The sequence below is a fragment of the Molossus molossus genome, unplaced genomic scaffold (assembly GCF_014108415.1).
Source record: "Molossus molossus isolate mMolMol1 unplaced genomic scaffold, mMolMol1.p scaffold_m16_p_11, whole genome shotgun sequence".
NCBI lineage: Eukaryota > Metazoa > Chordata > Mammalia > Chiroptera > Molossidae > Molossus > Molossus molossus.
The window spans coordinates 5,306,800-5,319,703 of record NW_023425346.1 but is presented as its reverse complement, the minus strand read 5'-3'; the positions used below and the strand labels follow the sequence as shown (position 1 = coordinate 5,319,703).

The following is a 12,904-nucleotide window of genomic DNA, read 5'->3' as shown; positions in this document are numbered from 1 at the left end:
TAAGAAGAGGAACCTAGGACACCTCTAGCCGGGTGCCTGACGCCGCCTCCTGTGCGGAGCGGCTATAGGACTGATGACCATTTGCCCGGGGCCCACTGCCAGGACCTCCCTTCCTCCCGCACCTGTTTTTCCTGCAGTACTTTCTGCCGTGAGACAAGTCTCTGGCTGTGATGTGTGGTAGGTGATGATATGCTTTATCATCACTAATAAAGCATAAAATTAGACTGTAGTAATTATACAATTATAATTTATAAAATTAAACTGTAGTAATATTTATTATTTATTGAACACTTGTTATATGAAACACGGCACAAAAGCATCTTTCGAAACGTGTTCTTCTCTAGAACATCATTTAACAGACACTGGTGTCCCTGTATCTCAGACCAGGGAGCACATATCATCCAGAAACCCACAACTTGGCCACGGCCACGTGTCGCAGAGCAGTGTCCCTCTGCACGCTGTCCGCCTGCACTGTGCTCCCTGCTTCCTCTCCACACCTCTCTGGGCATTGGAGCGACTTGTGGTCAATTGCTGTGTGTTTTTATTACTAAATTTCTACAAAATTAATTAACAGATGTTTGACTACCTCTAGGGCCTATTCTAAGTGGCCCTCGAGCCACCCTCTCCAGGAAGCGTTCCTGGACACCTTGCTTAGCGTGACTGGTCCCTGTCCCATGGTGCCTCTCTCTCTCTCTCTCTCTCTCTCTCTCTCTCTCTTTCCCTTTCTCTCTCTCCAGTAAACTATTGGCTCTTTGAGAATATGGATATCTTATCACCATCTGTTTCCTAAATGGCCTATTACAAAAACTGGCAAACTAATTCCTAACACAGGTTTGTTGAGTGGTTAAATAAGGATCGTGCATTGATTCCCTTTCTGTCTGTGGGCTATAAAGACAGAGGTCATCACCCCCCGGGATGCTCTGCTGCCCAGGAGGTCCCCATCCCCAGTCTGTTCAGTGCTCAGTATTCAGATTCTTCCTGCGCTCCCTCAGAGTTTTACCTGCCTGGCTACTCTCTGGAACGAACTGCCCCTTCCAGCAGGGGCAGGTGTCTTTCGCCCCAACAATTTGTTGTACAGGGAAGAGGCTGACGTGAGTGGGCGTGTCCTGCTCAGTGGAGGATAGCAGGAGAGCTCTGAGAGGTAACGCTTTAGCTGAGATTCCTCTGGCGTCTGCCCTCCCCTCCTTCCCAGCCTCCACTGGGTCAGCTTCCTATGGGAACGATTCCCTGGACGGTGACAGGCCTGTGCTCCGACGTCACACACAGAGGAGCTAATTGTTCAAGCATGTGAGTCACTCCTATCCTGCTGTTCTGCTCTGTGGGAACTTACCAGGTGACTAATGAAGCAGACAGGGAGTAAATAGCAATTAAAGGTTATTTATTTATTTTTTTTTTTGAAAAATGAGTATTTGTAGAGGTTTAGAGAGGAAGATAGGATGACTCGAAGGAGACTTGAGGCTATTGGTGGGTGATGAGTGGCTGGGAGGTGGTCCAGCCATAACGTGGAAGGAGGGGCCCGGTCACTAATGCTGGGTCAGGTGCTGAGTTACCAATGTGAAATTCAGCAAATGTACAGGGAAAAAGTAGTAAAAAAGGGGGGATACCACAAATATTATTTTTGGCATTAATTATTTTTAGAAAGAGGAAGGAGGGGAGAGAGAGAAACATCGACGTGAGAGAGAAACATGGATGATGCTTGTTTGCCCCCTGCACATGCCCCAACCAGGGTCAACACCTGAAACCTGGGTATGTGCCCTGACCAGGAATTGAGCCCCCCACCTTTGGGGTACCAGGCAATACTCCAACCAACTGGGCCACACTGACCAGAGCAAATGTTTACTTTTAGGACTTGTACATGTGACATGAGCTAGGCTGACACTGAAGTATTCAGTGAGCAAGTACATCACTGTGTTAGATGTGTTTATTTTTACTTTATAGTTTAGTATTTGTTTGTTCTTCATTACAATCGTTGAGGGGATGAAAAGCAACACTGTCCCTCAGGCTTTGGGATGGATTAAGTTTGTCACCTGGCCAAGAAGCTTGGCCAAGCTCAGCATCTGGGATCCAGCTGAAGGGAGCGAGGGAGGAAAAGCCCCGATGCCAGGCTCCGACGTGGCTCCTTAGCTCTCCTTGCGCACGATCTGTGAGCGCTGACCGAGCTTAGTCCATTGGTGCCCTACCTTGTGGATAAGTAAACTGAAGCTTAGAAAGGAGAGCAGCTGGTCCCAGACACACAGAGGAGTGACGAGCCTGGGGCCCGCCCCGGCCTGGCCCACTCTGGGCATGCCTCCCTTGCCTTCGGGAGCTTCACCTTTCGGGGCGTCATTCACTACTGGGTTTCAAAGTGTCTGCCACCTCCTTCCTTGTAGCTCGTGTTTGTGCTGGCATTTTGCAAATGGGCTTCATCTGTTTAATGTCATAAACGCATCTGAAATAGAGGCTTTAAAGTTTGCCGTCCCCACCAAGACATTTCTATGAGCACCTGTGTCTTAAAAAATACCAGTCCCATTACAATTCTCAACGCGTGGCCAGGAGAGCTTGCTTCTGTCTGCAGCCCCAGCCGCGAGGTCCCCTTCCTGTTTCCACTCGGCAGCGACTTCCACGTGGGGAGGGAGGAAAAGAGACTGACAGGGAGGCAGGGGAGTGTTGGGGGCACGAGGGTTATGTTGTGGATTAATAAACTGATTTAAACTTAACAAAGAAAAATGTCTCTGCCTCCAGTTCCTTCCGCTCCCTCCAGAGCTTTGGACACAGCATGCCCTCCACCCCTGTGTTATTGGTGGGAATTCTTTAGAGGGAGAAGAAAAACACCACCTTTTATGATTCTCTCATCACCTTGTCTGTGTCTTTCATTTGTGTAAAAGAATTTAGGAGACACAAAGAAGGAGGAGAAAGGAGGGGTGTGCACCAGAATGCACCCCAGATGCCCTCTCAGGTCCTCAGTCAAAACGTCCCAACAAGGCCTCGTCCTGCCCATCCCTTTCCTCCTTCAACCTGGCCCACACCAAGTTTTCTCTAATATTTTCCTCTTATGTAAGGAGTAAATACCACAGGTAAGCACATTAAATGATAATCAATCAGGGACTGTTATTCGTATTATATATTTGACAATTAATCCCGAATTTGCAAGCGAACAGTCAATCTAGACTTCTCTCATGGCTCGTGTGCACATGCCCATGACCTTGAAAGAACAGAGACCTTTCGCGGCTTCTGGAAAGAAGAGGCCAGAGCAGAAGCACGAGCTACCGAGGGGACACAGTGATAGATGAGCAAGTAGCAAGGGCGCTGGGCCATGGAGATGCCCTCGGGCCACTGCCAGGTCTTTGGCTTTGGACAAAAGAGCACTAATCTTTTCGCAGAATGACTCTGGCTGCTGTGATGACAATAGGCTTCAGAGAAACAAACAAACCAAAAAAAGAAGCAGGGGTCCTCCAGTTAAAAGGCAACTGTCACCTCTAATAAGCACGGAGAGGATGAGTAGCCTGGAGCAGGGTAGAAGCTACTGATCAAGAGGATGTTGCATGTGAGGAAAGGAGAGGAATCAGAGATGACCCGACAGTGACACTGAGCACCTGCAGGAGCAGAGTTGCTGTTCGGTGAGACCTGGGCACTGTGGAGCGTGGCGGGTATTTGGAGGAAGATTCTCAGCAACTCGGATTTAATAGGTCACACTCAAGATGTGTAACAGACACCCACACACCTATGTCCAGCGGGCAGTCACACACATAGGTCTGGAACGTGGGAAAAGGACTGGTGTTAGACATACATTAGGGTTAATTCATCAGCATACACATGGCCTTTAACAAGGTGACAGAGCCCAGCCGGTGTGGCTCAGTGGTTGAGCGTCGACCCTGCACCAAGAGGTCGCTGGTTTGATTCCCGGTCAGGGCACATGCCCAGGTTGTGGGCCCGATCCCCAGTGGGGGGCATGCAGGAGGCAGCCCATCGATGTTCTCTGTCATCAATGTCTCTATCTCCTCTCCTTTTCCCTTGCTTTCTCTCTAGAATCAGTAAAGATTTTTTTTTTTTATTTTTTAAAAAATGTGAGAGACGGTGAGTGAAATTAGCCACAGAATGAGTGCAGATAAAAGAGAGAAAGCTCTGCAGATAGACTGCTGGGAGGTGCCAGTGGTTAGAACTGGAGGTTAAAGGGAGATCAACAGAGTACATTAGAGCCAGGAAGAAACGCAGGTGAAAGCGTGTCCCACAGCCTGACGCAACCATGTCCCAAGAGCAGAGAGCAAGTGCTGTGCCAAATGCGGAGGAGAAGACGCGTAAGAAAAGACCACTGGATTTTGCAAGATAAGGTCAATGGTGTCCAGAGAAATATTATTTTACTGTAGCGCAGGGAGAAAAGCATTGGTGTGAGTTTAAGCAAAAGGAAGAGAAAATTCAGAGACCAAGTATATGAATAATATCTCCATGGATCTGAGCAATACACTGAAGGAGAAAATGGGGAAGTAGATCAAGTCAGATAAAGGGTAAAAGTCTTCCTTTCCTGCCACAGAGGAAGGTGATTAGTTTTGCTGTTATTGTTTGCTATTTCTGTACTATTTGCATGTTTTATACTTTGGGATGCAATCCAACAGAAAAAATGTTAAAAAGAGAAGGGAAGGGAATAATGCTGAAGCGGTATTTTTGAGAGCTGGCCCCCTGTGGTGGGTCGAGCCTTAGCTAGGACCATGACCTCCTCACATTCAACAACAGGACAGAGAGAGCACCAAGACAGAGCAGGGGGTTGGGCAAATATGCTGGTAAGAGTGTGTGGATATTCTCTCATGAATGCAAAAATTTTTTCACAAGAAAGAAGAAAAGAAGTCATCTGCTGAGAGTAAACATGTAGATAAGATTATTGGTTGTGTAAGGAGAAATGAGGAGGCTTCAAATGATCACTGAGATGAAGAAAGCGGAAGTGGCCGCTGACCGCTGGGCAGATTTAACCTCAGGTCGTGACTGGAGAAAACGGTGTGGACTCTGCCAGTTCTCTGTGCTCTGCTGTCACCTCCTACCTGCTCTTACACCGAGACCTCACTGGAGCTGTATGGACTGCCTGCCGCACGCTGTCCTCCCTACACGGCTTTGCCTGTGCTCACAGGGACCTCTGCCTGAGTGCTTGCTCGCTCTTCTCCACCTAGCCGACTGCTCACCACCTTCAAGCTTCAGTTTAGTCCTCACTTCACCCAGAAATTGAATAGGCTGCCCAGCGCCCTCCTCCACGTTCTCATTTCACCAAGGCACACTTCTGTCTTAGCCTTGCCCATCTCTCGTGGTCACCTCTTCACCCACTTGCCTCCCCATTGTACTGAAGTTGAGGAGTTACCAGCTCACACTGGCATCAGGATCACCTGCGGAGTCTCCTGCAAAGAAGTTTCTGATTAATTAGATCTGTTGTGCAGCCTAAGAATTTGCATATCTAACAGGGTCCCTGGAAATGCTAATGCTGGTGGGAAGGGAGCAGCCCTCTGAGAACCATTATTCAATCTTTTCAAAGACTGAGGACAAATGGGGTTCATATCTATCCCTAGAACCTGCTCCACACTGGCTTGGGATTGAAGCTTGGGAAAGTGTTACTGAGCATTCAAGGCATATCTGGTGAATGAAAGAAGGAAAGTAGGTTACCTGAATGGTAAGCTCTCTTCCCTCTCGGTTAATCTTCAAGTGGTGCATCCGTCTATTGGCGAAGTTCTCTACCTCAATGGTGAACACATGGGTTTCTTCCTTGCTCAGCTGATAGTGAACTTGTAAGCTTCCTTGAAAAATAAATGTTAGAAATCAGAATAATAAACAAGACCCATAAAATACAAACATATAATCAGATTGTATTTTAATTGATCATTACTATTCAATTAAATTGAAAATTTAAATTAAATCAAAGGGAATCCATGTTTTAATTCTTTTGTTATTTAAAATTTTTAAAGATATGCTATTATTATAGCATTTGAGTCCACAAAGAAATGTATGGCCCTGGCTGGTTTGGCTCAGTGGTCGGAGTGTTGGCCTGCGGACCAGAGAGTGTTGGGTTCAGTTCCCGCTAGGGGCACACACCAAAAAAAAAAAAAAAAAAGTCTGAATTTTGCTGCAAAATTAAAGTGTGTGTGTGTGTGTGGGGGGGGGGGGGGGCGGGCAGGCAGAGGTTATTAGAATCCATAATACCAGTTTGTAAAATAAAACAACCACAAGTTTATTTTGTAATTTAATTGTGAAAACTTTAATAAAATACAACCTTTTCCACTTCTTTCTTTAATTTCTACCATATCTTATAACACTTTTCTTTCCTAATTGCCTTCATGAAATGTCAGAATATATAATGTGAAATAACCTAAGGCAGAAGAAAATAAAATAATTGTGGGTTATGAGGTCATTACCTAACACTTAGCTAAGAGGAGAAACTCCCTATATCCAATCCTGGTCTTCCTGTTTTGTTCTCTCCTTTTGGTTCTGACCACCCAAAATTTCAAAATATTAATATTTTTGGTTATTTTATCACTTAAGTAACAAGAGCTCCCTGTCAGTGGTATCTTTGGTGCTGATAGGAGCTGGAGAGTGTGTGCAGATGGACAGACATTAGGCAAAGGGACCCTGGCTGCCCATGTGAGAAAAAGCTTCGAGATCCAGCTTGTGCACTAGCTGCTGTTGGGCGGCATGCTTTCTCAGCCTCCTTCTAATTCTAAGAATCTGGGTGTTTTAATATTTAATTCAACCAAATGAACATAATCAGCATGTGCTAATTATGTATCAGGCATAACGATAAGTACCACATTCCTCGAGGATATTTGGAGTTTTTTACCATCCTACACTGTGGCTTACTCATACACATATTCATATTCTGTATGTACTTGTCCATTTTAGAAATCACTTCCATTTTAAACATCTTTTCTAACACCTGCCTCACAACCACTCATTTCAGATGTCAATAATCTCAACAAGGACCCTGTTAAAGATTCTGAAGCTTTCTTCACATCCAAGTTTATGTCAAAAACACCTCTACTAAGCAAATAAGTATATAAATCAAATATTAACAGGCATAAAGAGAGATATTGACAGTAATACAATAATAGTAGGGTATTTTAAACACCACTCACATCAATGAATAGATCATCCAGACAGAATATCAACAAGGAAACAGTGGCCTTAGAAACATATTAGAGAAGATGGACTTAACACATAGCTACAGAACATAATACCCTTAATCAGCAGAATGCACATTTTTTTCAAGTGTATCTGCAACATTTTACAGAATTAACTACATGTTAGGCCAGGAAACAAGTCTCAGTAATTTTAAAAAATATTGAAATCATATCATGTATCTTCATTATCAATGGTAAAAATCTAGAAATCAATTACAAGAAGAAAATTGAAAAAAACAAAACACAAACACAAGGAGGCCAATCAACATGCTAGTAAACAATCAATGGGTTAATAAAGTAATCAAGCAGAAATAAAACAAAATATTTTAAGACCAATAAAAATGGAAACACAATAATCCAAAATCTATGGGACACAGCAAAAGCAATTAAAAGAGGAAAATTCATAGTGCTGCGGGCCTACATCAAGAAACAAGAAAATTTCAAGTAAATAATCTAAATTTTCACTTAAAAGAACTAGAAAATGAAGAACAACCAAAGTCCAAAATGAGTAGAGGGAAGGAAATATGGTTAGAGTAGAAATAAATGAAATAGGGATCAAAAAACAATAGAAAAGATAAACAAAACTAAGAGCTGGTTTTAAAAAAACATAAACAAATAGATAAACCTCTAGCCAGTATTATCAAGGAAATAAAGATATATAGAGAGAGATGGCCCAAATAAAATCAGAAATGAATAAGAAAAAAATAACTGACGACACAGAAATATAAAGTATTGTAAGAGAATACTATCCACAAGTATACATCAACAAATTGGACAAGAAGAAAGGAATAATATCCTAGAAACATGTAATCTTCTAAGACTGAATAAGGAAGAAACAGAAAACCTGAACTGACCAAATACTATAAAAAGAAAAATGAATCAGTTATCAAAAAAACAAAGTTATTTACAATAACTAAGATCTAGAAACAGCCAAAGTGCCTATCAATAGATGCATGGATAAAAAAGCTGTGGTACATATACACAATGGAATGCTATGGGGCTGTAAAAAAAGAAGGATCTGTTACCCTTTGCACAACACAGATGGCCCTGGAGATAATTGTGCTAAGTGAAATAAGGCAGTTAGAGAAAGTCAAATATCACATGATCTCACTTATATGGGAAATTTAATGAACAAAATAAACTGATGAACAAAATAGGTCGAGAGGCATGGCTGCATGGAACAGACCGAGAGAGCTCAGAGAGGTGGGGGTGGGAATGGGGACAGAAAGAGATTAATCAAAGAATGTATATGCATATATGCATAGCCCATGGACACAGACAATAGCCTAGTGAAGACTTGGGGTGGGTCAGGGGCTAAGTGAAGGGGCAAAGTTAGGGGGAAAAGGGGGATATTTGTAATGCTGTCAAAAATGAAAAATAAACTAAAAAATAAAAATAAGTAAATAAAACCACACAACAAATAAAAGTCTAAGACCGGACTGATTCACAGGGGAATTAAACCACACATTTGAAAAGAGTTAATTGCTAACCCTCTCAAATTATTTTTTAAAAATATGAAGAAGGAAAACTTTAAACTCACTCTGTGAGGTCAATGTTACCCTGATACCAAACGAGACAAAGAAACTACAAAAATAGAGAATTATAGGCCAATATCCCTCATTGAGAAAGAAGCAAACATTCTCAACAAAAAATTAGCAACTTAAATACATCAATACATTAAAGTGACCTTGCAGCTTGATTAAGTGAGATTTATTCCAGGAATTATAGATGCTCAATATCTGCAAAGTAATCAATGTGATATACCATATAAACAGAACAAAGGTGAAAAATCATGACCATCTCGAGAGATTCAGAAAAGCATTCACCAACATTCAACATTCTTTTCACAAATTTTAGGATTACTTGTTCTAGTTCTGTGAAATTTTCATTTATATTTTAATAAATATTGTGTTGAATTGGTAGACTGCTTTGAGTAGTGTGAACATTTTAACAATGTTAATTCTTTGAGCACATACATGAGCACAGTAAAACTTTTCATTAATCTGTGTCTTGTTCACTTTCTTTCATCAATGTCTTATAGTTTCCAGAGCACAAGTCTTTTACTCCTTGGTTAAATTTATTCCTAGGTATTTTATTGTTTTGATTAAATTGTAAATGAGATTGTTTTCTTAATTTCTCTTACTAATAACTCACTATTTTTGTACAGAAAACAGCATAATTCTGAATATTAATTTTGCATCCCATAACTCAACAAAATGGATATAGAAGAGACATATCTCAACATACAAAAGTCCACATATGACAAACCCACAGATAACATAATACTCAATGGTAAAAATCTGAAAGATCAGGAACAAAATAAGCATGCTTACTCTCAGTACTCTTATTCAACATAGTATTGGAAATCATAGCCAAGGCAATCAGACAAGGAAAAAAAAAAAAAGATTTAAGTAGGAAATAAAGAAGTGAAATCCTCACTATATGCAGATGGAATGAAACTATATATGGAAAATCCTAAACATTTCAATAAAAATTATTAGAACCTATAATTGAATAAAGTCAAGTTATAGAATGCAAAATTAATATTTAGACTTCTATTGTTTTCTATACAAAAATAATGAGTTATTAGTAAGAGAAATTTAGAAAACAATCCCAGCCTGGCCAGTGTGGCTCAATGGTTGAGCATTGACCCATGTACCGAGAGGTCACTTGTTCTATTCCCAGTCAGGGCATATGCCCAGGTTGTGAGCAAATTCCCAGTGGTGGGCATGCTGGAGGTAGTCAGTCAATGTTCTCTCTCATTGGTGTCTCTCTCTCTCTCTCTCTCCCTTTCTCTCTCTATAAAATCAATAAAGAAAAGAAAAGAATTCCATTTACAATTTAATCAAAACAATAAAAATACCTAGGAATAAATTTAACCAAGGAGTAAAAGACTTGTGCTCTGGAAACTATAAGGCATTGATGAAATAAAGTGAACAAGACACAGATAAATGAAAAGCTATACTGTGTTCATGTACTTGAAGAATTAACATTGTTAAAATGTCCATACTACTCAAAGCAATCTACCAAGTCAACGCAATAACTATTAAAATATCAATGGTATTTTTCACAGAACTACAAGTAGTCCTAAAATGTATATGGAACCACAAAGACTCAGGTTACCCAGAGACATCTTGAGATAAAAGAACAAAGTTGGAGTTATCACAATCCCTGATTTCAAACTGTATTACAAGGGTATAGAAATCAAATCAGTGTGACATTGGTACAAAAACAGACACATTGATCAATGGAGCAGAATAGGCATCCCAGAAATAATCCCAAGATTATATGGTCAACTAATCTATGACAAAGGAGGCAAGAATATACAATGAGGAAAAGACGGTCTCTTCAACAAATGGGGTTGTGAAAACTAGACAGACATATACAAAAAAAGAAAGAAGAGAGAAAGAGAAAGAAAGAAAGAAAGAAAGAAAGAAAGAAAGAAAGAAGGAAGGAAGGAAGGAAGGAAGGAAGGGAGGGAGGGAGGGAGGGAGGGAGGGAGGGAGGGAGGGAGGGAGGGAGGAAGGAAGGGAGGAAAGAAACTAGACCATTTTCTTATACTATATACAAAATAAACTAGAAATGAATGACAGACATAAATGTAATACATGAAACCATACAACTCCTAGAAGAACACCAAGGCAGTAAACTTGACATTGCTTCCTGCGACATTTGTTTTTGAATACGTCTTCTTGGGCAAAGGCAAGAAAAGCAAGAAGAAACAAGTGGAACTACATCAAATAAAAACTTTTGCACAGTGAAGAAAGCCATCAATACAATATAAAGACTATCTACTGAATGGGAAAATACTTTTGCAAATTATGTATCTGGTAAGGAGTTATATTCAAGATATAAAAAGAACTCATACATCTCAACATAAAAAACAAACAAACAAACAAACAAACAAAAAACCCCACACACAATACATTTAAAAAGTAAGCAGAGGTCCTGAATAGATATCTCTCCAAACAACACATAGAGATGGCCAACAGACATGTGAACTAATTCTCAACATTACAAATAATAAGGGAAATACAAATCAAAGCCATGAGATATTCCGTACCTGATAGAATGGCTATTATCACAAAGGAAAAAAAAAATAACAAGTGCTGATACTGATGTAGAGAAGAGGGAACCCTTGTGCACTGTTGGTAGGATTAAAAATTAGGGCAGCCACTATGAAAAAGGGTATGGAGATACTTCAAAAAAATTAAAAATAGAACCACTGTACATCCCAGCAATTCTACTTCTGGATATTTATCCTAAGAAAACAAAAATAATAATTTGCAAAAATATGTGCACTCCTATGTTCACTGCAGCATTATTTACAACAACCAAGATATAAAAGCAATCTAGATATCTATAGATTGATGAAAGGCAAAGAAGATGTGGTTTACATATAGAATAGAATATTACTCAACCATAAAATAGGATGAAATCTCACCATTTGCAATAACGTGGAAGGACCTGGAGAGTATTATATTAAATGAAATTAGTTGGACAGAGAAAAACAGTATGATTTCACTTATATGTAAAATCTAAAATACAAAGCAAGTGAACACACAAAATGTAACAGAAATAAACTCATAGTACACGTGATGGTTGCCAGAGAGGAAGGTGTAGGGGAGGATGGAGAAAGAGGAAGAGAGTTAAGAAGTACAAACTCCAGTTATAAAATAAGTCATGGGGATATAATGTGCAGCATGGGAAATAGAGCTGATGACCTCGTGGTAACTATGGTGATAGATGGCTATTAGACTCATGGCAGCGACCACTTTGTAAAGCATATAAATGTCAAATTATTATGTTGTACAATGAAGCTAATATAATAATTTATGTCACTTATAATTAACATAAATTATTAAAAATAAAACATCTCAAACTGTTATTTTATAGCCCTACAACTATCGATCACATTTTCTTAGGTGTTTTATGCAAGCAATGCCTCCCAGGAGTCTCCAATGTGGCATCCCGAGAGCTTTTACTAACTCATTTTCACATAACTCACAGGGGAAAAAAACAAAATCATAAAACTCAATCCACGACATTTTTCTATAATTTTTTTTCCTTTATTGATTTTAGAGAGAGAGGAAGGGAGAGGGAGAGAGAGACAGAAACATCGATGAAAGAGAACATCTACTGGCTGCCTCCTGCCTGCCCCCAACTGGGGATCACCCCACTAAATGGGCATGTGCCCTGACCAGGAGTCGAACTGGCAACCTCCTGGTGCACGGGTCGACACACAACCACTAAGGCGCACTGGCCAGGCTCAATCCGTAACTTTTAAAAATAAGTTTGACCCCACTAAAGATTGTCAGCCTGCTAGTAGGCGCTGGGTTGAGGCAGAGAGTGGTGGAATAGTGTGGAATCAGGGAAAGAGGCCAATGGACCACTCTCCCCAGCCTCTCCTTCGGCGTGGTCAGTGAGCTACGAGGCAATTCTCTCCTGTCAGTGTGTGCTCTGGCGACTCAGCAGATTGCCACCAGGTTCTTGGAGGACACCATCCTGCCTGCTGGTTCCCGGATTCTCCGGTTGTCCCCTGCTGTCAGGCCCTCTGGGACCTCCCCGCATGCCGTATCTGTGTGCTTCCGTTTCTCCCCAGAAGTTTCTATCCTCCTCTTTCTGTCTGTGCTTAACCAAGTGGTAAACATCTCAAGTCTATAGTCCCATAGACAACTGCCTGAGAAAAGGCGCTCTATAAATCTAATAAACCAAAATATACATGATTCTGACCAGAATTTATCTAAGGCACTATAATGCATTCTCTCTGATTTGGT

At 40.9% G+C, this 12,904-nt stretch overlaps 1 protein-coding gene across 2 annotated transcripts in view; it reads right to left on the bottom strand.

Annotated features, from left to right (window-relative positions):
* Nucleotides 1–12,904, bottom strand: part of CNTNAP5 (contactin associated protein family member 5) — an 883,849-nt gene that overhangs the window by 60,047 nt on the left and 810,898 nt on the right. For both annotated transcript variants that reach the window (XM_036254192.1, XM_036254193.1), the window contains exon 20: nt 5,620–5,750. In XM_036254192.1, coding sequence (XP_036110085.1) covers nt 5,620–5,750 — 131 coding nt within the window. The remainder of the gene's footprint in view (nt 1–5,619; nt 5,751–12,904) is intronic.